This window comes from Nymphaea colorata, chromosome 10, assembly GCF_008831285.2.
Source record: "Nymphaea colorata isolate Beijing-Zhang1983 chromosome 10, ASM883128v2, whole genome shotgun sequence".
NCBI lineage: Eukaryota > Viridiplantae > Streptophyta > Magnoliopsida > Nymphaeales > Nymphaeaceae > Nymphaea > Nymphaea colorata.
In genome coordinates this window covers 10,614,223-10,641,203 of record NC_045147.1, presented here as the reverse complement: position 1 = coordinate 10,641,203, position 26,981 = coordinate 10,614,223, and the positions used below count along the sequence as shown (strand labels likewise).

General features: G+C 35.5%; 1 protein-coding gene across 2 annotated transcripts in view; it reads right to left on the bottom strand.

Annotated features, from left to right (window-relative positions):
* LOC116262303 (calmodulin-binding transcription activator 1-like) overlaps positions 1-13,229 on the bottom strand; it is a 29,169-nt gene extending 15,940 nt beyond the window's left edge. For both annotated transcript variants that reach the window (XR_004174444.2, XM_031641538.2), the window contains exons 1-5: positions 12,786-13,229; positions 8,684-8,803; positions 5,694-5,809; positions 4,587-4,675; positions 972-1,017 (exon numbers count right to left, since the gene is read on the bottom strand). Coding sequence is in view for 1 of the 2 variants with exons in the window: in XM_031641538.2 (XP_031497398.1) it covers positions 972-1,017; positions 4,587-4,675; positions 5,694-5,809; positions 8,684-8,803; positions 12,786-12,825 (411 nt within the window). In the remaining variant the exon portion in view is untranslated. The remainder of the gene's footprint in view (positions 1-971; positions 1,018-4,586; positions 4,676-5,693; positions 5,810-8,683; positions 8,804-12,785) is intronic.
* Positions 13,230-26,981: the final 13,752 nt, after the last annotated feature.

Below are 26,981 nucleotides of genomic sequence, written 5' to 3'. Positions count from 1 at the left end.
TGTTTTTCATAAGGCTGTACGCCAGATCAAAAAAGGTGTTTGTGCTCTGATTTCAACAAGAAAAAAGAGGGTAAGGAAAAGAAAAGCTAACTACTTAAAGAAGAAGACACCTAGTTTGCTCAGTGCCTCGTCAAGCCTAGGCAACATAACTAATAATAGCATAGGCATTTTTCATGTGGCAGGTCCCATAGGAACCGCTAGACCAGGTGACCCAACTTAGCCTTTGGGCTTAGGAGCACCTTGGCAACCTAGCTCAAATAAGAATATTGTTGTTTGGAGAGTTTTTTGTAACATAACAGCCATGTCGAATAACCACACGAGATTTCCTTGGAAACTGCTCTCAGTTCAGATGGAAAAAAATTATCACTACCCAAATACAGAATCTACTGGTTCTGTGATAAATATGGGGCAAAACAATCTTTATCATCAAAGGCAGCCTAGGCACCTTTAGGAAGGTGCTGGTGCCTGGCAGCCTGGTTTCTGCCTAGGCTACCGTACCTAGATGGTCCCGCCTAAGATGCATTGTTCCTTTTATTTGACTATCATAAATATTGTAACGAGGATAACTAATATGCGTGTCAATTTCCAATATTCCTACTTGTTCCAGCCCACCTAGGCCCACCTAAACTTTTTTGAGAGTCCACTGCCTAGAGATGCCTAGCACTTTCGGCTACATTAAAAACAATGACTCTCTTGGGAAAAAGAAATAGGTAAACTATCTCATATATCTACTCTGTTTAGTTATTTTTTTGTGGAAAACATGTTTTCCATACCCTATCTTTTAAGATCAAAAAATGCAAAATAAAGAAAATCCAACACAGTTAGAACATGTTTGGCACCATCATGATGCCAACACATAAATCAAGGTAGACCATAAGAAGAACATGGAATGCATCAATGCAAGCAGTTTTGTGTGTGTGTGTGTGTGTCAACAGAAACCAATAAATGATGAAAGGAGATTGATCACTCACCTCTTTAACCTCTCTGTAGTGCACAAGAACAATATGCTCTAATTCCCTGCAAGAAGCAAGTACCAATGTAACATAAGCGAAGCACGTAAAACAGGCATTTTTATTAGCAGAACCCATTTACAATACGCAAATAGTTACTCCCTGTTGCAACCAACAACCATCCCAAGTCCAAGACAGATTAGCAAGAAGCATACAGACCAGGAAACTTTGAATCATAAACCATTTGAAAGAGCACCAGCACACAATAAAGTACAGAAGCAACAGGCAAATGAAGGCAAGCAATTTCAATGTGTCTTGTTCTTGTGTCTTACTAAAGACATTGCATATCATGATGTTATTGCTTCGAATAGACAACTATAGTTTCTACCAAATGTAATTATTATCAGTGCGTAGCATGCTAGCAGCATGTATGATGTATCAGAAAGAACATGATACAAGAAAGGCTCAAGACTGCCTTTTCAAATACCAGCAAGCTATTGGCCAAATCCCTTGTATCAGCCAAAACAGCAACATACAAGCTGATGAATTAGCAAAAAAAAATTTTAAAAATAATAATATTAGTTTTTATTTAGCTTTTTGTTGTCACTATAGGCCAATACGTATCCATGACGGGTATCAGCTTTTCAGGATTCCAATATGAAATGGAATCCAATACAGGAAAATTGCTACTATACTTCCCTGACTTAATAGGTAATTCTAACTCCCCAAACCCCTCCTTTCTCACTAAACACTTGAGAAAGAGGGAAGATGGAGAAAATACTTTTATCTAACCAAGAACGTACAGCATAAGGTAAATGAAGAATTATAAACCCTAAGGGAGTGATAGAAGGAAGCTGTCATAAAGCTGCCATTGCCATCACGCTACAAATGCTGGAACAGGTGTTCATCAGAAGTATTTACTATCTAGGCTGAAATGAAATCCGGCAATTCAGATACCTCTTCTTTTTAATTGTTTTTGAACTGAATGGACCATTTTCAACCCTCGTAGTTATATTTCATAAGGGTTTTGTCTCTTTTTTTTATGGTTACAACATGCACAGAAGCATATGCAATATAAATGCGGTGGTCCATATCTGGATAGCCTTTCTCATGGCTTGGTACGTTTTGTTAAAAATCAGAAGAGTGACCTAAGAGGCTAAGACTTCATCTGCCTACAACTCATTGAGTTCAGTCTGAATATTTTCCTGTCACTAGGGTATTTCTTAGGAACCTTCTTTAACCCCCCCCCCCCCCCCCCCACAACAAAAAAGTATACCAAAAGAAGAAGATTTTATTTTATTGGGAATGGAGACTGTTCACAGCAATCAGGTTTCATTTGACTTAGAAAAATAACAGAATTATACACATGGAAGCTTGATTGCAAGAAATATACTATACTGATGCATGAAGAACATAACAAGCTCCAGGACAATAAATCAAGAATTGTATTTTTGTTTACCTTGATTTATGGTTAAATCATTGTATAAAGATATGGCCAGTGAGGTGAAAGCACTAGATAATAACATGTGATGGTGAAATGATGACAGAATACAGAGTCCCAGGGCATGGCAGGAACCATGATGAAATATAGCATTGATGGACATGGGCACATGGCAGACAATCAAAACCATGATTTTAGATGACAAAGTCACATCTTCTATTTGGTGTATGTTGCTTACATGTCATGGAGATATTGACAGTGGGATGTTGAATCTAATAGATATTCCATGGTACAAGCTTTGTCACCCTTGCAGAAATATCTTATTGCCAATATATATGTAACAGAAATTATTGAGAAGCAGCAAATTCTATATAAGTAGTCAATGACTCATTTCAGCATCTTCCTCATGTCTGAGCAAGATCAATCAAACACATGATGAGTTGGTGAATGTATGGTGGCTCCCATGCTGCAGTTAGATGATACTAATATGAACCTGAAGCACGTTGGAGTCCACAGGTTTCCACATGTTCAGGTTCCATTGGAAAAAAATATATATACATACCTGACAAGTTGCAATTGTGGTTATTTTCATGGTACCTAGACTCTACCAAAAGTGCATTTAAACATTGAACTTACATTTCATTTTTGTTGCATCTAAATAACTGATTATGAAAAGAGTATGATATGCCCAACTCCAACTGATAAGCATGTGCCCATCTCGTCATAACTTTATTACGAAATAAGCACACCAATCTCTAACACCAACTTTGTATCATTAACAAGATACGAGTTCCTAGTTTTATCCCACTATGAGTGTTCATAGTCCTTTTCGAAAAAACTAGATTTCACATCATCATAGTTCCGGGTTCTCTTGCCAACTCATTCCACATTACAAAATAAGCATACCAGTATCTAAACACCATATTTTTTATCATTACAAGATATCTTTGAGTTCTTATCAGTGTTGTACATATCGTGCGATACGGACCCGTATCGTACGATACGTATCGAATCGTTTTGAAAATATGATACGATACAACCCCTGTATCGTATACGATACGGGGCGTATCGTACGATACAGGCTGATTTCCAGAAAGGGGGGCTAGAATCCCTCTTTTTCGAGTTTTCTTTATAAAAATCCTCCCCTTCTTCATTTCTAACATAGAGATTGTGCCGCCGTGGAGGGAAATCATTAATTTCCATCGTTAAATCATCGATTTTCAAAGTGAAATCATCGATTAAACCATGGATTTGTACGTGGGTGGCTGATTCCCGTAGAAGGAAGGGGTTTTTTAAAATCGTGAAGATGAAGATGAAGAAGAAGATGGAGATGAGGATGAGAATGAATATGATGAGGATTATGAATGAGAGTTGAGAGTGCTTTCATTTTACATGTATTGACATTGAATATTTTCACAATTTCATCTTGATGAATTTTGATGTTTAAGAATGATGAACCGTAACTTTATAGCAATAATAAGTCTATCATTCTGTAAAACATGTTTTTTATGAAGAATGTATTATTCTTGATTTTTACTTATTTTTTATGATTTTTTCGAATTTTTTTCGAATTTTTTCTGATTTATTAAAAAAAACAATACGGTTACTATATGTTACGATATTTTACGATACAACGTATCTTAAAGCCAGACCGATACGGCTTATGATACGCTTTTTACAACATTGGTTCTTATCCAACCATGATTGTTCATAGATCCTTTTCGAAAAAATAAATGTCACATTATCATAGTTCTGTTCCCAAGAAAAACCAAATGAATAGTACTCATTCTGCTGCCACCACAACCACCACTCCTAACGGTAATCTAAATGACCATAAAACTACATTACATCACCACTAGACCTCTAAAATTACATGTTCATCACCAGCTCCTTCTCTCTTTAACAGGCAAGTATGGACTATTCAGTAATTATTTGATCACTATCGTGGATATCCATGGCCAGGAACCATGTGGAACAAATTAGATTTGTTTGCTACATTCTGTCATCAGATACAGATAGTAAACAGGCATGAGTTTCAGAACTTATACAAAGATATTCATCAATAATTGTAATGCTGTATGGAACAATTCCACCAGTTCATCAACATGAAGAGTTCTGTCTGTCCTCCTTCTCTGAACTATGAAAAACTATATATATATATATATATATAGAGAGAGAGAGAGAGAGAAACTGACCCCTCAAGCATCCAGTAACTTCTCCTCTGAAAGTTCTCATTGTCTTCACCATGTGCATAGTAACAATGCAGCACATCAACACTCCCAGCCTACAAAAGAACAAAATCAAGGCAGTAAGGACCAAGCACTCACCCAGGGCAGAAGCAGATATTTACGGGATTACAGGACCCGGTACTATTAATAGCATCTCAATATGAAAGACGAAAAGCAAGTGAACCTAATAAATTAAATTATCAGCCCAATCGATTCCTTTTCCTGGCATAAAAGCATCTCCCATCCACATCTATTTACAATTACCAACAAGTCAACAACCAATGACACATAAGGAAGTTTCCTTACATTTGCTTTGAAACATCTACTAGACCCATCTCAACATCATCTGAAATGCCTAAATTTATACTTAACAGAAAAACCTCGTAGTGTAATTTAGTTTGAACCTAACGCAGGATGGAGGAGCGCCTAGTTCATTACGATCCCATTGGTTTAGTTATTTTTATATTTTATACTTATGTGGTAGTCATTAGGGACCCGTATTCATTAAGATCCAAATTACGGCTCATGTGCTTAAAGACCCTATTCTACGGTCATGTTTTTGTTTTGTCGATGATTCATTGATCAACATTAACAATTATTAGCCCTAATTTCAGTTTTACATTGTTTTCATCGTTCTCTTTGTTCTTCATTTGTTCAACCTTGCTTTCGTTGCATGAGATTCGTGCTCTAAACCCCACAGAAGAATGCAATAAAAAGCAAATTTGAACATTGAAGAAGGAAGAGAATGATGAGACTATGTCACATGGGTGCGGGTGCGGTTGTTGGTGCAAGTGCCGGTGCGTGATGCAACAAGTTGGGTGCGGGTACAGCAACAGCAAATATATATATATATATATATATATATATATATATATATATATATATATATATATATATATATATATATATATATACACACACATGTGATTTGTTATATAAGTAATTTTATTTGTCTATATTTTTGAACTTTTTGTTTATCAAGTTTACCATAATCTCATAGAAAATTCAAAGTTTTATTAAATAAAATAAGGGAGGAGATGGGGAAATAAATACAAAAAAGTACAAGTATACCACCTTTAACTTTTCATGGGCTTCTCTCACTGTCTTCCCATCCTTCTTCTTCCTCCAACGATGACCATCTTTACGAAAATATCGAAGTGCTTTTCGGTCGAAAAGGAAAAGTGAACCACCTAAGACATGCAGTGAAACACTATAAATATTCAACTTAAAAGATCGACACACACAAAAAACCTTCTCCCTTTTAAGGAGAGAAAAGTAGGGTCACCTCTATGAAAATATGGTGTCTGTGAAGGGAAGAATAAGTTGCAGTCTATTATTATAGCTGGGTGCCTTTCAAACTTCAAAATTGGTGCATACAGAACCCAAGATGCATAGAAAATGCTCAAAACAAGGTGAAAACAATTAAACAAACTTTATTAGAAATAAGTTTACGTCAAACAAAAGTGACGCTAAAAGCTAGCACATGCATATATCGATGCATACAAACAGAATATGTTTCAATCATATAGAGAAAATGCACATTTACATACTTTACATGCAAACACGTGCATATATGGTATATATCCGGAAAATTGTAGGCCACATCTACAGTACTACACGCCAGCGGAAATTAAAAGGATTGAGCCTCATGTGATCAATCTGACCTCAAAGTTGTGTTCAACATGATTGCTCCTACAACTTGGTATCTATGTAAAACATAGCTGCATAGCCACACCGGAGTCAGTGTGCAAAAGCTGACCTACATCATTTTTCCATCATTTCTGCTTCAATGTTTTGCTCCTTCATACTTGATAGCTTAATTGCTAAATGTTGCACTATCTCAAACATGTAGTTGTGTTTCCTTCTTCGTTTACTTAATTTGCATGATTATGGTTTTGTGTGATAATGTGATTGTGATATCATATGTTTGTTGGTTCACTAATTCAACATTTGATAGTTTAAGCCATACAATAGGATTGGTCTACTGTTGATCAGAATTTTGATTTTGACCTATTATGTTGTATTAAAAAATATTTTGTTGCTTGTTCACACTATATAGTATATAGTATATACATATATAATTATATATACATATAGTTATATACAAACCACAGCCAAAAATATCGTTCTTGGGTTTTTATCGGCAAGGTATTTCTCGGATATTTTTCAGCAAAGTTGTTTTTTTTTTTAAATTTTGGGAAAATCTCAGAGTTTTTAAAAATAATAAAAAATAAAAAAATGTTAGGTAAAAATTCAAGAAATGAAAAACTAATAAGAAGTCATTGAAAACATCTACTTAAAATGGTAAAAATGATAAAGTAACAAGTACGTATTGCATCTAGGAGGTCATGTTAAATACCTAAAACAAGAGGGAAATAAAACAATGGAACAAAAGTTGAAAAAATAAAAACAGAAAAGAAAATAAAAAATAAATGAAAAAATTCGTGATAAAATCGCAGTAACTTGATTTTTAACCTCATCCATACCTGCACCCTACACCCTGCACCTGCGTCATGTAGCTTGCCATGGAGAGATATTTTGCTGTTTCAGATTTTAAAAAACAACATGTTCACTTCATTAACTTTTAATGAATAGTCTAAATCGATTCTTAAATATGTTAATGTACAAATGAAAAAACCCAAATCATATTTTGTCCAAAGAAACCATGTTGACAATAACCTTGGGAGCTTGATCTGCAAAAGCACAAACAACGTTCTTCTTAAAGTCCACCTCATTGGAGTCAACCTTTTCCATAGTACACTCGTAAACATATATATGAGTGTGTACTTACAAAGTTGATGTAGTTGTCAACCAGATTTCCCTATGATAGTGTACATGTTGTTTTCACTTTTCATACATGTAGATACCTAATGCCAAATCTAACCCGCATATGTTTTAGCAAGATTTATTAAATGTCTAAATAGTATGCTGAGAAACCTACTCCATAAAATCCAATTTCCAGAAAATCTAGAAAATCAAGAGCCCCTACTTCATAAAAAGGAGGATAATTTGAAATGGCCCCAAGCACAACAATGAAGAAGCTTTAAAGAGTGAAAAAGATAAATTCGTTGAAGTTTAACTTGACCCACAAACTTAAATTTTGGTTCAGGACATGACCATAATCAAGAGCACATGACCATAATCATGGTGGCTCCGAATAAATATATCAGACCACAAAATTATAACCTATAATAAGCCACTTTTTGCTGGCCTAGCAGACCAGGGATTAGGAACAAAAATGAAACTCATTACTGGCAATCATTCAATTTTTAAATTTTCCATCCATCCAAGAAAAAAGGTTGCAAAAAGTAAAGAGTTGATCCAAGGTAGCTAAAAGAAAACGTCAAAAGATTCTTAGCAAAATAACTCAAGGTACCATAATGACCAACAGCAAGGAATGCTGATCCATTTTTTTAGGTAAATAAGAAGAATTTTGAAAAGATCGTGGACTGGCCCCATTGACTATTTGGTAGAAGCCAAAGTGAGAGACTAACGAAGAATGGGTAAAAGTAAACCTGTGTCAATGGATGTGGAGGAAGAGGATGGGTACAGATGCAGCAAGGGGGTGCAATACATAAATAAACATACATATATGAACATGCACACACACACACACACACACACACACACGTAGGTAAAGCATTAAAAATAAGGGCAGAACCACAAAGAGGGGGAGGGAGGGAGAAATACAACTATATACATTTCTTGTTGAGGGACGCACTCACATGCAAACATTTGTATTATAGAGGAAGTTTTGACAAGCCAGGAGGGCACGTGGCTCTGCCACTGATTAAATAAGAAGAATCATGATCATATAATATAAAAGGTAATATTACTTAGCCAATAAACATCAATTCCAGCTTCATTTTATTTCATCCCACTTCACCAAAATCATGTTGACTCAAGTGGAGCAACTGAAATGTTGAGTACATGTAATTTAGAAGCAAAAGGAATGTAATTACCTCCAATCATGCAATCCATAAATTTGGACATAATTTCAATAATACAAATGTGCATCTATGCTACAAAATTCATAAATGCAAATCAACAGTTTAATAACACACCTGGAGGCTTGTAGGGAGGGTCTGGGGTTAGACAGAACTTCTGGTAGTTGCGTAGTATCTCACATACTTCAGTTGGACGAAGCCAACGGTTTTGAGCCTCCAATAATATCTGCCCAATGTCTGTTTGAAACTTTGAACAAAGTTATTTGATGCAGCAGCCTCTTTTGATAGTGACTCAAGATGGAAAAAAAAATCAAAATGATATTATCTGTAAGCATGTCCCAGTCTGTGTGTATGTGCCTATATGTGTGGGCTTTTATTTGTGATGCATTTCATACCAAAAATTTCAAAGAAAAGGAAAATTTCAGGGTTGAAAATTCTGATTCTCACCGAGAAAACCGCAAGTTTCTGCTATCAACAATAATCTGTTCATTTCAGATCGAACAAACTCACATTCTGGGGCTGGGTTTGATATATGTCTCCATCAGGGTATGTGTGTACTGTGTAGAGTCCCAATGTTATAAAAGGCGTAGCGTATCGCGTATCGGTCGGGCCGACCTATACGCCGTATCGTAACGTATCGCAAACGTAGCGTAGCGTATCGTAAAATTAATTTTTTAATTTTAAAAAATATTTAAAAATCATAAAAAATAGAGAAAAATCATTAAAAAACTGAAAAAAATGAACAAAAAATCAGAAATTAAGAAAAATGTATTCAAATATTAAAAAGATTATCATACATAAGGAACATTCATGTGTATTAACGACACATTCCAAAATAAGAAATCAAATTTTCAAGAATAACATATAAGCATCCATCACAATTTTAAACTTGAAAATTTTATAGAATCTTAGGACTTAGAGTCTTAGGACTTGGAGTTTTAGGACTTAGATTACATCACAATTTTATAAGTTCAAAACATATAGTTATCATCTTTCCTGATTCAACGATAATATCTTCCAAATTGATGAATCCTTGGTTATTTTTGATGAAAATGGGCAAAATCTCTCCCTCCTACGTCTATTGGAGTCTTTAAATACAAGAAGAGAGAGGGGGAGGAGTGTTTAAACTTTTAAAAAATAAAGAAATATGTGTTTTCTCCCGTATCGTACGATACGGGGGTGTATCGCCCGTATCGTACGATACGGGGGTGTATCGCCCGTATCGTACGATACGGCCCCCGTATCGTACGATACGGACGATACGCATACGATACGGACCCGTATCGTGTTTCAAACACGTATCGTATAGGTTTTCTTGACCTATACGATACGTATCGTACGATACGCGTCCGTATCGTACGATACGGATAACATACTGTAGACCATTGTCAGAAATATCACTCTCAGGTTTTCAAAGATGAGGTTTTTCTCATGTTTTTTTTGACAAAATTGTTTTTCTCGAGCAAACCTCGGCAATTTTTCAAAAAAGAAAAAGATTCATAAAAATTATGTAAAAATAAAATAAGTTAGAAACTATAAAAAGATAAAAAAAATGAGTAGATAAGATGATTAAAATAATGTTTTAATGATGATAAATAATTTAGGTTAAGTTTAAAGTTTACTTCATGTTGATATTAATTGACAAAATCAAAAAAAATGTGAAATAAAATGCATAATAAATGCACTAAATTGGTTTTTATTTTTTATCTTTTCTTAAAAAAAAAAGTGTTTTTTCCTGTTTCTCACTTTTCGTTTTTTCAACATTAACATTGCAATGGTGTAGACACGTAAGAAGAGGCTGAATGGATAATCCTTCTGCTGCACAACCTTTTCTTCATGCATAAACCTATTACTGAAAATTTAGACTAGATCATTTATCTCAAGGTATCCAAGCAGCACAAGAAGTGCCTGATGAAATTGTCCAACTTGTATCAAAGCATATTCCAGCTTATTTTTTTATTTAAGTTAATTTCAGTAAATATATCATCAGATTCCATTGAGCTGATCACCCATACCCAATTTTCCTTGGTTTTGACCTTCAACAGGCAAATTTTAAAAACAATGTTTGTTTAAGGGAAAAATCATTTTCAAAATCAACCAGAAATGCAGTCCCTGCCCAAACAGGCGAACACCTACTTCTTTGTTAAATTCTTCCACTAGGTTTTACTGGCCAGTGGCTTCAAATCCCCTTTCATTATTGCATTTGCACCATTTCACAGTCAACTTGTTCAAACTATCGAGGCATATACCTAAAGAAAACGATGATGCATTGTTTCATGAACATAGTTAATAGAATGCCTCAACACCAGAAGCTAATTTCTCAGGAATGTACCTCCCAAGAACCATAAACCGAAGGAAGCAAAAGGAATGGAATGCTGGACCTACGAATGTAACTGAACTGGATTTGGGTGCAAATGGCAGCCCATACAACATCCATGATCCAGCTAGTCAGGTATTGGGCAATTGGAAATTTTTGCACTTTGGACCTGAACTCAGAAAGGATGTTAAAAATATCAATGAAGGAACAACCCAACAATTGTGTCCGCAATCCAGCCAGATACTTAAATAGTCTGTCTGCGTACTATAGGAGTTTCAAACAAGGCATGATGGACATTGGACATATAAGATATAACTTGAGCATGATTGGCTAGATCAAGTTTGTGGCTCTTTTGGAGTATGTGCCTATGTGGTTGAGCAAAACTAGTAGGTCAGCTTTGCACGAATTAAAATCGTCGTTTTCTGATAAAACACCCTGCCTGGTGATTGTAGAAGGTCTTTGCAGCAATTTTAACACTTCAGATGCATATTAAAATGAATGATCAATCTTTGAAATCTTGGTAGCACAGTGCTAAAGACACAAGGACATGCATCAACATCTTACCATCCTATAGCATAATATCCATTAAGTGGCTGCTGACTCCATGATACCCTGAATATGTTTTGAATCCAAAGGCTGTGGTCCTTGTAATTATTCTGGTTGGGAACAGGTGCCATAATCACTCCATTTTTGAGCACCTGAAGACACACAGGATGTATGGAAAAGTGAGGAGATACTGGTGCTGGCTACTAGTTGAGCTAGGATTCCATATGTTGACGACGAAGTACATAGTCAACATAAGTCAAGTTATTTCCAAGAATTTGGAGCAACTACTCTTCAATCTTGCAAGGGAACTGTTAACCACCTGCCATGTCTAGGTTCATATACATTATCGATTGGATTTGGAACCGTGTCAGGGTTCTACTTGGAGATGAATGCTCAAGTATGATGTTCCAAAAAACACATAGGTAACGAACATGTGAATGCAGCCAATGGTGAATATGACACTTGAATATGTCAACATTTGTGGGTCCTTGGTTGTTAGGAATGGAGTGGGAAGAGAGTTGCACTATGAACATGTTAACACTTGTGGTCTTCGGTTTTAGGAATGGGTTGGGAAGACAGTCGCTAGTTTGGAAACATCACCGTATGAATCCTGTCCTCGCAGGAGTAATGTTTCCTCCGATGAAGCATCAAAATAGTTTCCAATAACACAAAATGCATCTAAAGAGCAGCCTATCACTTATCAGCCATATTCTGAAAAGATGTGCAGAAACCAACTCTTAGATGCACTGCACCACATTGTATCCTAGCAAGGAGAGTCGTATATCATGCATAATTAGGCCCAGCACATATATCACTTCATGTCCATAGAAACTTCGCTCTCGTAACTATTCAACATCATATGAAATCTCCCGCCAAAAGAACAAGTGCTACTCAAGTTTTCAAATAGCATTTCTACCGATTGAGGCCTGACGTTCGAGTTCCTTGATGCAATCTCTCCCCATTCTCCGAATTTTTCAGATGGCGAAAAGCCACAAACAAAAACCATACGTTATTTTCAATTTCGAGCTACCAAATTCAAGGCCTAATATGGAGAATACTCGCAGTCCCTTTAAGTTTACTAGAGAGAGAGAGAGAGAGAGAGAGAGAGAGAGAGTCAATTTCGGTGTCATTTTGCTGCTTTGATCAGTTGTCCATTTCCCAAGTAAAAACCCCATTCCGACACAGAAAGATAAGCGCAATTTCTATACCTATAAAGAGTAGGTAAAACAGAATATGTACAGGAAAGCGTCATTTTCACCTCCCAAAGAACGACAGACGTGGCAGTGTCAACGGGCTGGAAAATAAAGCAAGAACAAAACCTATCAGAAGAGAAAAAAGGTCGAAATCGAGACGTACCCAGCTGAGAATTCACAGCACATCTTCTACTATCAGCCATCCACAAGCGAAACCTTCCCAAGAAGGCCCTCGGTCATCCACGAGGTCGCCGGAATGGTGCAGAAAACCCGCCAGATTAATCGACGCGCCTCCCCAAGACAAGAACCAGTTGGCCGGGAATCCCTAACCGGGCCCGAACGGATCAAACGTACGTGATGCCCGGAAAAAGGAAAAAACATATAAAACAAACAAAATCAAAGAAATGGAAATCCCGCTAGTTCCCGAAAACCCTAGAAGGCTATATGGTGATTCCCCTATCTTTCTCCCTCGTTCCGATGCCAACAGAAGCGAGCGAGAGAGAGGGAGAACAAAAGAGAGAGAGAGAGAGAGAGAGATTGTGACGAAAGGAAGAGACTCTTCTTGATTTCTTGATTGAGGGCAGAAAGAGGAAAGGCAAAATGAGGAAGAGAGAAATACTGAAATAGATAGAGAGGGAAATATTCTTTTCCCGTGTTTTCTTATTTTTATTGAAAGTTTTACAATTTGATGCTTAACTTTTTGCGAAAATAACAGAAAGAGCTTACTATTTACGAAATTTTCTTTTATCCCCATAACACGAGAAGGCAACTTGTGTGTCATGTTGTAAGTACGCCAAGTGGCATATGGTAGACTGATAGTTGGTTGTAGAAACAAAACTACAATTTTTTTATGAAACGATTCAAATTAAAGCTTTTAAATTTTAATAAGAAATAAAATATTATTTTTTAAAATTTTAATATAAAACAAGTAAAAATTTTTAAAATTTACATATAAATTTTTTTAAAAATTGTGGTGGAATCAGGGCCCATGCAAACACTCCTTGACTCCGTTTCTGATTGCTAGGCTGTTAACTTCTCTACTGACATAAGACTTTTTTAAGAACCTCCCCTTTGGTGACCTATAATCTCAAGAAGAGGCTCAGAAAATTTTACTTAGCCTCTCAACAACACAAAACTGAGCCGATAAATGAAACAGGCAAGAGAAAATATTTAAATCTTCAGCGAGCTTTCTTTTATTTTCAGAAAACTAGGTGTGTTTCTGTAAATTTTGTTTTTTGCCTCGGGTTTCGCTTTAGGGGCGCGTCCATGTGGAAATGAAATGGCCCCAAATAACAACGTCCCCGAATGGGAGCCAAGGCCAAAGAAAGTCAAGCCCAGGACTCCGTCTGCCTTCTTTTCACATTGTGGGGCCCACTCTCTTCTCTGATTGGCTGAATTGCCACGTCAGACCGGCGGTCCCACCCACGCCCTTATCTTTTCCCTTTTCTCGATCTTTATTTTTTTGATTTGCACGTGCCCGCTTGCGTTTTGGTGGCTGCCCCAAGGTCACGAGTCTCTGCGTATCAAAAGTGGAAAATATCGTGATAAATTTGTTCTTATCCGTATTCTATTTTGCATTTAACGTGGCCTTTGGTGACCCTGAAAGTCGTTTTAACTTTTATTGTTGTAAAATGGCCTTTATTTAAATAAATGGATTTGAAATTTATAAAATAAAATAATGAATTATTTTGAAAATAAACTTCTTTTTTTATCGACGTTTCCACAGTTGAGATAAGTTTCATTCCAGAAAGACTAACAAGTTACCAAGAAGTGAGACAGTTAAATCTGAGGGAAACTTGGCTCCCTTTGATATTTGTTCAGATGCAAGGAGGAGAAAAAAATTTTCCGACTCCAAACCATCCGAGTTTTTTTTTTCCTCTTATTTTGTTGCTTTGGTGGAGTCCACCGTGTATAGGGGTGCCGGGAATTTGGCAAACACGTGGCCAGGGCACCCTTGCATGTGGTAACCATTCGTGGCATGCAAGGGAGCTCGTATCGTGTTTGCTAGGATTTCAACACCTGTGTTCGCCAAACACGACCCGCAGCGACAAGTGGATTACTTCTGCCTGTAGAGAAAAATAGTTTTAAGTAGCACGGTTTGGTTTGACGCTGGGCTCGAACTGGCTCCACACTCAAAACCAAACCAAGGCTCGCCACTCGAACCAATCATTAAAACATAGCATGAGCCTGGCCTCGATTACATTTAAATAAATAAATATATATATATATATATAAACATATTTAATCATAACAAAATATTTTATTATATATGTACATATATATCAATAAAATAGAATTCACTCAAGCTTATCAAATTCATCCGATAAATTATCGAACCGGTCTGGTGCTCTTTTTTTCGAGCCCGAATCGGGTTGAGCACCAGGTACCTACCGACGGCCCAGTTCGATACCCATTTTAAGCAGTGTCATAAAAAACCATCAAAATTATTCATGTAATCAAGTGTTTCTAAAATTAATTTTAGATGGTATTGACTTTTTAAATGATTTTCTAATTAAAAACATATTTGGCATCTTAAGACCAATTCATTGAATCGATAGCCTCACAATTCAGTTAAAAAAAAACAAAAAAACAAAAAAAGTTTTAGCAATGAAAATAGCAACAAACTATTAAATAAATATCCGCCAAATAGTATGGCAGACTCATAAAATATAGCATTTTATAAAATGCTGTTTCAAGATTTTATAAATTTGTGTCAATCTTTGGAAATGAAACGGGCAGTTCTTTTATCGTTGGACTCGATCCCGCCGTGAAATCAACGGCTCGGATTGACCGAGCAGTCCCACATGGTTATGATTAATGAATTTTCAGGCGAGGGCAGGAAGGAAGAAGGAATATAATATTAGGTGGCAGGAAAGAGATATGAGCGGTCAATGCTTGACCAAATGTTTGGTATTAAAGGAACACAAAGTACTTGATTTATCTTTCCAAAATATCAACTTGTAATTCCATGAGAATGCAGGCGGAGCTTTTCGCATTTAAAAATCTCCGTCGTACGGACAACCGACGCCGGGAATGAGGAGCCCTCTCACGTGGGCTCGCTTCCGACCCTGCGCCCAGTGAGCCCACCGGCTCAAATGATACTGAAAGAAAAAAAAATAATCACAGAAAAGCACCTGAATTTCAATAGAATGACAAAAAAATGCCCCCTCCCTTGAAATTATTGTCCGCTGCCGGGTTGGATTCTTTGTCGTTCCTTCGCAGGGAACGCGGATTCCTCTGCAACTCTTCAGCTTTATATGAGCAAGTGGGTGCCTGCCTTCCACTACAAAACCACGAAGCCTTCAATTACAAAACCGCGAACCCAATAAAGGATATTCAGTTAGAATGGGTCTCTTTTGGGTAATATTGAGAAAGCAGATGAGGATATCAGTCAATGCGAGTAGGTTGTTTGTTACGGTGTTCTACCGATTCAGCGCCCTCACTCATATGCACCGGACTTCTCTTATGGACCTCTCATTTTATTAACTTTTAAAAAACAATTATATAATTTAATATATTAATAATTTACAAAAATGTGAATATGTCTTAAGTTTATTGGGAGCAACGATTTTTTTTTTTTGTTACCAATTTACAAAAAAGAAAAACGAAAAAGAATGTTGCATATCCAAACCTCCACCTCAACACTAAAGTGGTTCACCTTTTATAGGAACTCGTGTTTGAATCATGAAGTGATTATTATCACGTTTCACATATTTAAAGGTAAAAAATCGTTAAGCATGTTATGTGAACCTAAACGAAAGAGCACCTAGTTAGTTTAATATGGCGGTCAACCTTGTCCAATAAGAACTATAACTACGTCACTTTGATTCCACTTTTTTTTAAACAAAAAACATTTTTATAATTGTATATGAAGAACTTCTTTTTTATTTTCATTTTTCCATTTTGAGAGGAGAGTCTTCCATTTCATCAATATAGGTATTTTGGTTCCATAGCTCATGGTCCCTTATTAGAAACCATAATATTTAGCTGCTTTGGCAAATAGTAACTAAAATTTAAACCACCGATATGCGAATAAATAAATTGTATGGGCCTGTCATGTAAAACTTTGAAGTTCGTCACAGCCATGGTTAAAATAATGTTCCTCATATGTTTGCTTTAATTTTTTAAGATAAATTCAGATTTTTTTGTCCAAATTTTTGGGATGGAACTCTAAACAAGTTCATACCACAATTATTGAGAAGAAAGATATATCTGGAAGAGGCGGAAGTCCATACGGCATTTATTGAGTCAACCATAAATGAAAGGGGCCGCATCAAGCCCTTGTGGCCAAATGTTGCCTATACTTGTTTCAATATTTATAATATATAATTAAAAAAATATAAAGTTGATATTAGTTAAATTTTTACCTAAAAATAATTAAAAGTTTCAGAATATCGTACACACATATATATATAATAAAAATTACGTTATCCAAGCTGTTTTTTTTTTAACTTTCCAAGTAAATAAAAAAATAAAGGTGACATTTCCGTGGGTCCCTGGCGACAAGAACAACTAAGAGTGCATGGAAGTCTACGTGGAGATTGCAGTTCTTGGAAATATCTTTCCAAAGCCAAGCACCTTTTCAAGAAACTTTGCCCCTCAAGAGCCTCTTTTGGAAAAAGAGTAAGCTTTCGAGATATCCTTATGCGGTGCGCGCGATGGAAAAAGGTGTTTTTCGTTTTTCTGGTTTAAAATTTTCATTATTGACGTAATTCTGAATCCGGATTCGGCTCGACCTGACTCGAAACTTGAGGTTGGGCTCTAAAAAAAATATAAAATAAAAAAATTTAAATATAAAAATGTTTTTTAATAATAAAATATGTATTATTAATAAATAAAAATAATATTAATTAACTTACCAAGCCAAATCGAGCTCGTCGGACCGACTGGGTCGGCTTTTTCGAACCCTGGAAGGCTTAGTTATTACTTATTCGTTTGATAAGAAAGATAAGCCCGCGCTTGTTAGCCTTGGCAGCAAGCGGGATGTCAAAAGTTACACTACTAAAACTACGACTTAAAAGTCTTGACTTCAATTAGCTTTCATTTTCACTTTATGAAGAGCAGTAGCGAGATAAATATTGTATTTTATGTATTTTTTTGTTTGGAAAATACAAAAACATGTTTGCCTTTTGTTGGCATAATAAATGGATACATTTATGCCCGCATTTTTTCTTCTTTGCTATCTCAAATGTGGAAAAACTTATTTTGATGAATATTCATGGAATAAATAAAACATTTTTTATATTTTAAACAGCTTTCTACTTTAAAAAAATTCACAACTGCTTGAAAAATTTAGTTTTCGAAAAGTCTGAATTAAAATAGTGGAGTAGTTTATATTTTTGGGAGAAAACTAGAGCAAAAAAAAAGTTATTTGTTAAGATATTCCACTTGTGACGGTAAAATGTCATAATTTGCATCGAAATGCCTTAACTTGTCTTGAACATGAAAGAGTGTATTCACTTGTCCTCAACCTTTTTTTTTTTTTCAATTAACTATTAGGCTCAGCTGGAGTGCATGTCAATGACATAAAAGTGGCTTTAGTATTTTTCCCTGCAACCCACAATAGTAAAGTGTTTTTTTATGTTATGTCGCTACCATGGAAAGACATGTTCCGACATTTTACTATATAGACATTTTTATATTTCTATACTAGACTTTCTTTGGGTTTAATTTTTTGCCCTTACATGTATAGAGGCTTTCCTTTTAACCTACTCTGCTAAAATAGGGCATGATGGACGAAACTTGTGTATTATGTGGTGGTCTAAAAGGAGCATTCCATAACACATAATTTTCGAGTGAGCAGCTAGCAAAAGGCCGAAGCCTTCATCCAACATTTTATATATTTAGGGTATAAAGCTTGCTTTCGGTGCCTTGGGGTTAGGGATGAACAACGAGTCGACTCCTGAATGAGTTCGATACGAGTCATTTGTTTAACGAGTTGAGTCGAGTTCATGAGTCGATTCATTCAAATAATCGAGTTGAGTTCAAGCTCAACACGTAACTGCCGAGTCGAACTCGAGCCTTAATCGAGTTTGTCGAGCCTTAATCAAGTCGATATATTCAGACGAGTTTATGAGTTTGTCAAGCCTTAATCGAGTCGAGCTTAAACTCAACACGTAACAATGAATATCAATTATATTCGAACGAGTTTGTCAAGCCTTAATTAAGTCGAGCTCGAGCTCAACACGTAATGATGAATATCAATTCTATTTAAACGAGTTTGTCGAGCCTTAATCGAATCGAGCTTGACCTCAACACGTAACCATAGATTCGAGCTCGAGCTGCTTCCGTCGAGCTATTCTCGAGCTCAAGAAGAGTCGAACTCGAGGTTTCATTAGTCAAGCCGAACTTGAGCTGACTGAACTCGGGCTCAACTCGGCTCGTGTTCACCCCTACTCGGGGTATCATCTCACTCCATACTTCAGCTTGCACATTAGGTGGCTCCCTTGACAATGTAAAATGTTGACACCTTGGAGAATTAAAACAAAAGCTGGCTGCTCACCAGTCTCCGCTCTAGCAATTGCACCAACCCCTTTGAAAGCCCCATAACAGATAACTCGATGCGACGCACTAGTGTTGCAAATAAACTAAATTCAAGGCAAGAAAACACAGTAAGAGTTAGATGTGGCTTTATTAAAAATAGTTTTTTATTATTTTTTAAAAAATGGTTTATATGTTTCAATAACACTCTTAAAACACAATGTTCTTTATGAATGATATTGGACCAGTCCATTCAATTCCTTTCTAAAGTACATAAATCGGCTCTTCTTCTCTTCTCTCTAACTTTTGGCAGCATTTTATATTTTAAGATATTTATAACAAACGTGAATGTGATCAAAACTTGAACATCATATTCAACTTTTACAAGTTTTCCAATAAAGCATGTCGGATAGAGTATGAAATTAACCTTTTGAGGTTTTTTCCCACTCACAAGATATATTCTGAATTGTATTTTTGCCTGTAACTTTTTTTTTCAAATACAAAATTTATATTCATGTAGCTAATTTATTTAATGAAACAATAGCTGAACAATATCATAATGCTGGAAATTGTTACAATATATGTGCGAAATGAGCTCGCGTATATAAATTAAGATGGTTGGTCCTGCCGCCAATATAGGTACTTTTAATGTATCTTTTAGATTGTAATAATATGAAAATAAGCAGCATTAAAACTTTATAAAGTACTTCATAACATAAGATTCTATCTTACGTCCAATAAATCAATTCACAGTCAACTTCTATAACTTTTCCCCACGAAAGCGAAAGTTGTCAATTTAACTCGGACGATGACCTTAGAAATAAGGGTCAACTTACCAATAGATTGAGAGATAGGTGGAAGAAGTCTTGGCAGGTAGAGTAGACGACGAATAGGGCGAGTCAATAAAATGACCATGCATGTATGTTCACTCAAGTAGCGGAGCCAGAAAAATTTGTTGGAGCGACACTTGTTTAAAACTACTCAAATCTGGTATAATAATAAATATTTAAGATTTTCATTTAAAAATAAAGAACTTTTAAGTGATTGGTGTGGGCAGATTTGATATCAAAATAAATATTTAAGATTTCTATTTAAAAATAAAGAACTTTTAAAAGACTAATGTAGGCAACTGCCCACACCAGTTACAATGCGGCTACACCACTAGTTCACTATGGATCTAATTATCCATATCACTAAGAAGGCGTTAGATAGCTTTGGATTTGATATTCTTAAAATTTGACAACCATGGATTTAAGATTGTACCCTCAAACCATATCAAATCCAACATTTTCTCAATGTAAATTAAATCTGACTTAAGATCCTTAGTTTGACGAACCATGCATTTTACAATTGATCTGTTGCTGTATTAGGAAAAGGAGAAGATGTCGTATTCACATCAGATCCATAGATTTCAAACCCCGAGTAATCAAACACCCCCTAATCCAACGTGAGAAATATTTTTTCATGAATGTTAAAAGTGATTTTTTTTTTTAATCTTAATCTTCTCACTTGTACAGACAAATATGAAATGAAATGCCCAAGAGATTTGAGACTAACTAGATTGGTGCCATTCTTTTATTAGTTTTTTTAATATGAAGTGTTTTGGGTCTCATGAAGTCAAACACGGTCTTTAATGTGGAAAAGTTGAATCCTCAATTGAGGGGACTAACATTCTCTGGGGGCGCTGGGCAAGGGGAGAGACAGTTGCTTCTCTTAGGGGAAGTGGAGATGGACCACTCATCCTAAAAAAAAAAAAAGAAAAATTAAGAAGACTGACATGCTGGATGAAAATAACCTTATGTTGATTTTATGTATTATTTTATTTGGCTTATAAAGAAACCTGACATTAGGCAGAAACCCCACCAAATTCCACCAAGAGATGCGTTATAAATATTGAACATTCTCTATCCTTCTCCATGAAAGTCACAAGTCCATTCCCCATTAAGCTAGGAGGATCTTGTTTGTCACAATTAAATAACACTGCTTGGGATAATATATCATTATCCCAGCTGCAGAAGAGAGAGAGGGTTGAGAAGTGCCAAATATTTTAGTAGTTCTTACTAGTTTGGTATTTTAATTAAGGACAAAGTCTCTTGGCCCCTTACATTGAGTGACAAAGTCTCTTGACCAGAGTACTGTTTTCTCGTGCAGAAAGACAATTTAAAAGAAAAAAGTCTTTTAGATTTTTTTTTGCCACAAACAAAAGCTTCCTTTCATATTTACCATACCAAAAACTTCGTGTACATCAAACGAGGTCTAAAAGAAACCAAACAAATGAAAACACCCTTCAGTTGCGGATGGACATGGGCCCAAAGACCCACAACGCTCTTTAGGCCAACTAAAACTGAGTGTAGCTGCAGAGGGGGTGGGGCTCACATTTTGGAGAAACACATATTTATATTCTAAAATTTTTGAATTCGGCCTATAACAAAATTAAAAAAAAAATTATTCAGCCCTGTACAAATTTTCAAAATACTAAAAACCAAAATAAGAAAAAAATAAGTTTTTTTTTTTTTTTTTGCTTCACTCTTCCATTGGAATTTATGAAAAAAATGATACATTATATAAAAAAAAGACCATTATGATTTGGGTGCGCTGAAGGGCAAAAAGATATTTATATTTTCCTGCCACCTTCAATTGCAGATCTTGAGACTTATTTTTTTGCACTGAACCGTTATTTGCAATTTTTGAAAAGAAGAACGCGTTCTGCGTAAAATGTAAAAACTTTCCCTATATTTAACTCGCAAAAGAAAATTGCTGGCTGCTTTGACCGGAAGTCAGCCTTGGGTGGAATCATAAACCGCGTCAAATGGATACCCTTCGGCTCCTTTTGGGAAGATTCCAAGAGCCCTTTCATAGGCCAGACATATTTTCCAGGACATATATTTAAATTAAAATTTTAAGTTTTTTATTTTCAGAAATTAATTTTCTAAACACTTGTCTTTTGTTTTTCATGCCTTGAACTCGGCTTTGGCATGTCTACCGATGCAGTACAATAATCGCTAGATGCACATCAGTTTGCCTTGATCTCACACTTATTTGATTTCTGTCTTGAGGTTTTTATCTCGCGTTTGATAACCTTGGGTCTTAGATTTAAAATTACATAAAAAAAAATGTTTTGGGATCTTCAATTTAAATAGTAGTATAATAATATAGATTTGAAATCTATGCTACATATTAGAAACCATAGGTTTAAAGTTGGAGGGAAGGAGAGGAATCCGGCCTTAAATCTATGGATCTGAGAGGATCTCATGTTACCATGAATATGCTTTCTTATGTTACCATTTTAGATAGTCGGTTTGGCGGGTTAGTGAGAATCTTGTTGTCAATTTGATTTTCATTGGTTATGTAATAGGACTCCATCTTCAATGAAGTTATGTTTCTAAACGGTAAAAGTAAGATAGATATTAATATTACTCTATAGTTGAAGAAAGTAACTGTAAGTTTGCACAAATTGCGATACAACTCTATATCAAGAAAAAAGGTTTGATTATTAGATAAAAGTTTTCGAAAAGCTGGTCAAAATATGAGAGGATGAGGTGGCTGACCAAATTCAGGGCCGCAAAGTGCTTCAAATGTTAAATTTGAACCAAATCTGGCAATTTAAAAAATTTAAAAAAAAAACTCCCAAATAAAATCCAATGACATCAGGTACTGCATGTGCCATGCAAAACTAGGCACGTCTTCCTATGTACAAGCCAATAGCTTCGCTTTCCCTTTTAATACTTTTTATATATTAAAATACGCACCTTTCCCTTTAATGCCTTTTTATATATTAAAATATCTTGGAGAATACATCTAGCTGTTATTCTGCCTTTTGAGAAGCCAGGAATGTGGCTTAATATATGAATCTGTTTTGAGCAATGTGAATGCGGTCAACATGCTTCAATACTTGAAGAATCAAATCAATTTTTACAAATTTTCAATAAAATTATTAAGGTTGCAGGAACTTGAGATTAAAATTTTCAACTTTTTTCCACTTACAAGATCATATGCCCAAAAACATTACCCAATATATATACTTCAGGTGTAGATTTAGATTTTAAGAATCTTAGAAGATCAGGAATTCACAAGTTCTATCTCACATTTAAGAAATTAATTAAAGCACTCTCACATTGACATTGTTCTTTTAATATTTATTTAGGTGAAACCAGCTTCGGCATAAAAACCTCCGGCCGTACCTTTATAGCATCAAGATTCTAGCTTACTCTGGGGCTTGTATGGACCTATGGTCCTATAGTACACAACCTTCAACTTGAGGGATCACACTTACCACCATTTACAATTCAAAAAAGTAACATAACATAACTTGACATCAACCATAGAATTGAAACCTCCGACTCATTGAGTGTAAGCCGCCATGCCACCGGGTTGTGCTATACCTTTGGGGCCATTGACATTGTTATTTATTTTTGTGAGAAAGTATGTTAACTTTACTTTTAATCACGTAGGGTAGCTTTAAAAATGATGGCCAACTTGCGAATAGAATGAAAGATAAGTGGATAGATGTTCACTGAGGATCTAACTCGCACATGTATAAATAGATAATGAAAACCAAATCCAATCACTAGTAAGACTAAGATGTAGTTAATAGTTTTTCTGTTTCCTCCTCATTCAAGTCCAATTGCTTTATCGAAATCCAAATCCAGTCAGATTGGCTAGTGTCAGATGAACTTGGGCACCACCGGATTTTGTTTGTTCAGTTCATATCACTAAATGAGGCACAGGTACACCTCGGCATCAGGCCGGGCCAGCCCAGCTCGGCCCGGTAAGAACTGGGTCCGGGTCGGTCCGATGTCTGAAACTCTAGCCCGGGCCGGCCCGATGTCTAAAACTTGAGTTCGGGCCTAACCCGGTCACAATAAAGATCATTTTTTAAGATTTTTTTAAATGTAAAATATATTTTTTAATAATACAAAATATCAGTTAAAAGTTATCAGGTTGATCTGTTGAACCCAAGTTGGGTTTTTCCGGCTTGGACCCACATACAAGGCCAGGTACCCACCGGCGGCCCTACCCTGCACCCATGACACAGGGAATACTATATCGGATGCATTGTTTCCAAAATATGAATGAAGCCCGAGAGTTGAAACTATATTTGCGCCGTTTTGTTCAGTTTTTTTGATGTGATTCAAACTGCTACGTCATTTTGAGAAATCAAACACGGTCTTCAACGTGGAAGAGTTGAAATCTCGATTGAGAGGACTGACAACTGACATGCAGAGTTGGATGAACAACCTTATATTTGAATATTATGTATTGATTTGTTGATGAACAACCTTATGATTGTAATTTATGTATCAATTTGTTGGGATTGTAAAGAAATCTGACATTACGCAGAACTCCCACCCAATCATGCCAAGAGATGCGCTATGATTTTTGGGCATTCCTCTATTCTTCACCATGCATGAAAGTCATGAGTCCATTGCTCAGTCAGGTATGAGGAGCTGTGTTTGTTATAATTAAATAATACTCTCTGGGATAATGATATATTATCTCTTATTCTTGGCAACATTAGCTTTATATTTGAATTAAGATGCATCGATGGGTGTGATCTAATAGCCATTTGCTTAATCCCAACTTGTCATTTTTTGAAGACTGAATATATTTTGGCGGATTTCATCATTTTGATAGTGGGAACCATAAATCCCTTCACCCGAGTGCAGTTTTAAGAGAGAGAGAGAGAGAGAGAGAGAGAAAAAAAAACTTGGCCTTCATAAAACAAAAGCTGTAGTTTTTGAGTGGATTTCATCATTCATTTGTAGATGTTTCGTTTAGTGCGTTTCATTGGTGTGGAGTTGTTTTCGTCTATCTTCATTTTAAAGCAAACCTTTATCTCCTTTGGGTGGATTTCATCATTAATATTGGGTTCCAATATTTCAATTAGTAAATGAAAAATTTACGCAAAGAGTTTAACTTTTTCTTTATATTCAAAAATGTGCTGGAAAAGTGAAATTATTACAGAAATCACAAGCTCTCCGGGTATTTGACTGGAAGTCAGAGTCGGTGGAATCATAAACCGAGTCTAATACATACTTTTCTGCCCCATTTGAGAAGATTCCAAAAAAAATTTCATGTGGAGATGCGAATTCAGGACATATCTCTAATTAATTTAAAAAAATATATATACATTCGCTTGTCTTTTCTTTTTGATGCATTGAATTCAGTTTTAATATTTTTACTGATCCAGTAAACTAATCACATTTCACTGTCTTGGCACTTGGCGGGGGACCAAATATAGGGATGTCAATAAACCCGAATAAAAATAGATGTCTCACCAGATTATATGAAAAAAAAACTAACATCTGATTAAGAAATCAAATCAGTTTCTAATTTAAGAAATGACATATGATTGGATTTGGGTTCTTATGTAAATAAATATGCAATTGGATTCAGATTCAGTTTAAAAGTTTACTTTGAGTAAATATCCAATATTTAATATCCATTCATTTAAAAGTCAGTTCGTAGGGTGGTTTGGATTTGGATTCGGTTGTGAATTGAAATACCAGATTTGATTTATGAATTTGGATTCACATTCAGATATGGTACAGATTTAGTTATGATAGGTTGGTACCTAGTTACAATATGTCCGATTTGGATTCGATATCTGACTGACTAAAAAAAAAGATATGGAAAGAAATTTAATTCCCGATTAAAAACTTAGATAGCTTTCGGATTTAAGAGATGACACCATCAGATTTAGATTCTATAGCATATAAATTTCCAGTCTGATTCGAGTTTGGATTCAAATCAGATTTAGCTTTAAATAATTATCCTATACCCAATGCCCTTGAAAATCAGCTGAATTTGATTTAAAATTCAGATTCAGATTCCGATGTGAATTTAAGAATCAGATTCAAATAAGATTCAGACTCTGAAATCAGATTTTGGATTCGGATTCATATATGCTTTTTTTTTGTTTGCATTCAAATTCTAATTGAAATCTGAATATGCGAACATCCAAAATAACAAATTCCCTAGCCAGATAATGAAGCCGCTGCCTACGTGCCAGTTTTAGATTAGGTGATTTAACCACATTTCTCTCCAAGATTTGCAGCTCATGTGGATTTTGGGAGATCAAATTTTTAATAATAAGTTGGCATCCTAGGAGGGAGTTTGATAAGAACATCTACAAACATAAAGCAGCCTTCCATTGTTAAAGAAGAGAATGTTGCTGTTTCAGAAAGCATAATTATAACTTTTGAAAGATAGATCTTGAAATAATATCTATAATCACATCATGTTTTCTATGGCAGGAACATAGTGTTCTTCTTCTTTTGTACATGTGTCTAACACAATGTTCTTATCCAACGATCTTTCCTAACCGCTGATGTATTTGGGTTGCTAAGGGGCCCTTTGGTAAGAGGAACATTGTAACAGTGTTTTATGAATCTATCACAGTTATTGATGTAGATTTATGAACCACCTGAAAAATAAATGAACAAATGTTCCATAAATTTACCCTAATATTTAAAATAGATTTATGGAACTCCTACACTGTGTTCCTCATATCAAACGACCCCTAAAAAGGTTGCGACTCTGACTTGAAGTTTCTCCATTTCCCATTGTGCTAAATTCCATTGAAACCCAACTTCTAGGACATTTAGTTGTCTTCGATCAAACCTGTTTCAGTTGGAAGCTCAAAATCTTTAGTCTACATATCTACTTCAATTTATGTGTAAATTAATATTTTAAAAGAAGATGTTCGTGTTTCAATAATTTATCACGTTTTACCTGATTGAACTTGACACTACAATGCAGTAAAACGTGTTTTCTTTTTCAAAACTGCGTAGTGCTTTGTGGCATCAATAAAAAATTGGGCATCTTCTTGTGAGATTTTCTCATGTAAATATTCACTATATTTATGTACTCAACACCA